At 64.8% G+C, this 2335-nt stretch overlaps 1 protein-coding gene across 1 annotated transcript in view; it reads right to left on the minus strand.

Moving 5' to 3' along the window:
• Positions 1–2335, minus strand: part of TDRD9 (tudor domain containing 9) — a 46049-nt gene continuing 43714 nt past the window's right edge. The window contains exons 34-36 of the mRNA XM_015565394.1: positions 2148–2266; positions 1140–1212; positions 1–102 (exon numbers count right to left, since the gene is read on the minus strand). Of these exons, the coding sequence (XP_015420880.1) occupies positions 1–102; positions 1140–1212; positions 2148–2266 (294 nt within the window). The remainder of the gene's footprint in view (positions 103–1139; positions 1213–2147; positions 2267–2335) is intronic.

Genomic DNA, 2335 nt, shown 5'->3' on the forward strand with positions numbered 1-2335 from the left:
CTAGGAGCTGAGCACGATCAGCCGGTGCAGCTGGTACAGGAAGGTGCTCTTGCCGCAGCCGCCCTCCCGCTCCGCCTGCTCCATGACCAGCTTCGGGTCCACCTGTGGCACAGAGGACACGTCAGGCGCGGCATTGGGCACCGAGGAAAGCAGTGAGGAATAAAACGCACACACGCACACGCACACGCACACGCACATGCACGGGCGTGAAGCAGCGGGAAGGACTGAGCGTTCACAGATCGCCTCTCCCACACTCAGCCCACAGCTGTGTCACGTGTCTTCAAATCCCTCGAATAGCACAGAGCCCTCCCTCGGGCACCCCCCACGCTCCTGTGTGGACGTGACGTGACGTGACAGTGGCTTCACTATAAACATACAAAGCAGCACGTTTCCTAAAACATTGATCAACCTCAAAATGAAGTTCTGCTCTGAGCTTCACCCCCGGGAAACGGCAGGGGGTGGCTGGGCCCCGCCCCAGGTCCCACCCCAGGTCCCGCCCCAGGAGGCTGTCCCAGCAGAGCAGGCTCGGGGTGGCCCTGAGGCCCTGAGACAAAGCGGGTCAAGGGCGCATGGAGCGAAGGCACGCGGCCCTGGAGAGGGGCCTCCGCACTGACTGGCCGAGGGCGAGGGCCTCGTCAGCTGCCTTCACAACACCCGGCTCTAGAGTTACAGCTTAGGCCCCTCCCTGGGCCCTTTTCTCGACACCACATTGTGCCCCGTGCTCCAGCCTTCCAGGGGGAGGCACCCAGGTGCTGAGGCCCTGCCCAGGCCACTATGCTATGGGCTGAGCTGGGCCCCAGGTTCCCTGCTGAGGCCCAGACCCAAATGAGATGAGGCCAGGAGGGGACCAGGGCTGGACGAGGTGGTGCGGGTGGGACACAGCTCGAGGGTGGCTGTGCACAGGCGAGGGCAGGGTCCGCACCGCACCGGCCCCTTCCCAGTCTCCGGCCTCTGAGACGGTGCGAGTGAATGGCTGCTGGCTCACCCGGGAGGTGGCTGTGACGGGGAGCCAGTGTACGGGGACAGCCAGCACCCCGACAGCCCCAGGGCAGGACCGGACCAGGCCGAGTGTCCTGTCCAGAAACGGGGTCTGCGCGGCCTCCATAACCAGCCGCCTGCTCTCGGGCGCCACCACTCACCTGGTTCCACTCGTACGGCTTGTCAGGCCACTTAGGGACCGTTCTCGCCCTCGGTTTCAGCTGACAGAACAAACTACAGGTTAAAAAAGGACGAGTCACCCACTGCGCTTTTCCTAAAGAGTCAACCCTACACCTTCCCGCGGAATCACAACCGCAGTGAGTTTCAAAGGTCAAAGCGCAGTCTGTTATGCCCGGGACACTGCGGCCACGGCACGCAGAGCAGGCTCAGGGCGCGGCAGGCCCCCCGCACAGGCGGCCCGAGCCAGGCTTCATGGCCCGTGCCCACGCCTCTGCCTGAGCATGGTGACCAGCGGGGACGCCCAACAGCACGACTCTGACCGGTGCCGGCCACAGCGGTTCTCCCTGCGCAGAGGTGCCCAGCACACCTTCACAGGCTACCTTACCTGTGACGTGTGAACGTCACACATGTTCATGCAGAAGTGTTTTCATGAGGAGCAGCGAGGACAGAAAACCAGAACCAGCCTCTCCCAGCTGCTCCCAGCGCTACACCACCCAGCACAGTGCCCACAGCTATGACGCCTATCCAACGGGGCACACGCCGCCGGCTCACGCAGCTCAGGGCGCTGTCTTGGGCACGGAGGGATCTGCCACCAGCCCTGGGTCTGGCTGGGTCTGGCCTTGGGGGTCCAGGCAGGGGTGAGAGGGGGGTCAGGATGCTTGTCCCTGACCTCCTTCCTCGGGAGGCTCACAGAGGCCAAGCTCAGCCTGCAGGCCCTGCCCCTAGGGACCCGCTGCCCACTGTGCTTTGAAAGGCTCCCTCAGTTCCATTTTTCTCCAACCACCCACGTGAGGGTGCCCCCTAGCTCCTGCCCGGTCCTACTGACACAGTCACAGGCGGCTGCTCCCCAGTGAGCTGGTGTCCAGGGAGCTGGGACCTCTAGAGGCCGCCTCAGCTCTGGAGCGTCAGTCACCGCGACCAGCCTCTCCTGCCCCAAACTCCTGGGAGGGCCCAGCCCGCTGGAGGCTGGAGGTGAGCGCACCACTCACCCCAGGAGCTTCTGGCGGACGCTGTCCTGCAGCTGCGCGACCCGTTCTGGGCCCAGGTGCCTGGCCCCGTTGGGCCCGTCACACACCAGCTTGTTGATCGCGGCCCTGAGGATGTTGATCTGCAGAGAAAGGGGCGGGAGCACTCAGTGGCCCTGGGGCAGCTGCGCTCCCTCCAGCTCCGGCTCAGC

Source organism: Myotis davidii, unplaced genomic scaffold (genome assembly GCF_000327345.1).
Source record: "Myotis davidii unplaced genomic scaffold, ASM32734v1 scaffold480, whole genome shotgun sequence".
NCBI classification, from domain to species: Eukaryota; Metazoa; Chordata; class Mammalia; order Chiroptera; family Vespertilionidae; genus Myotis; species Myotis davidii.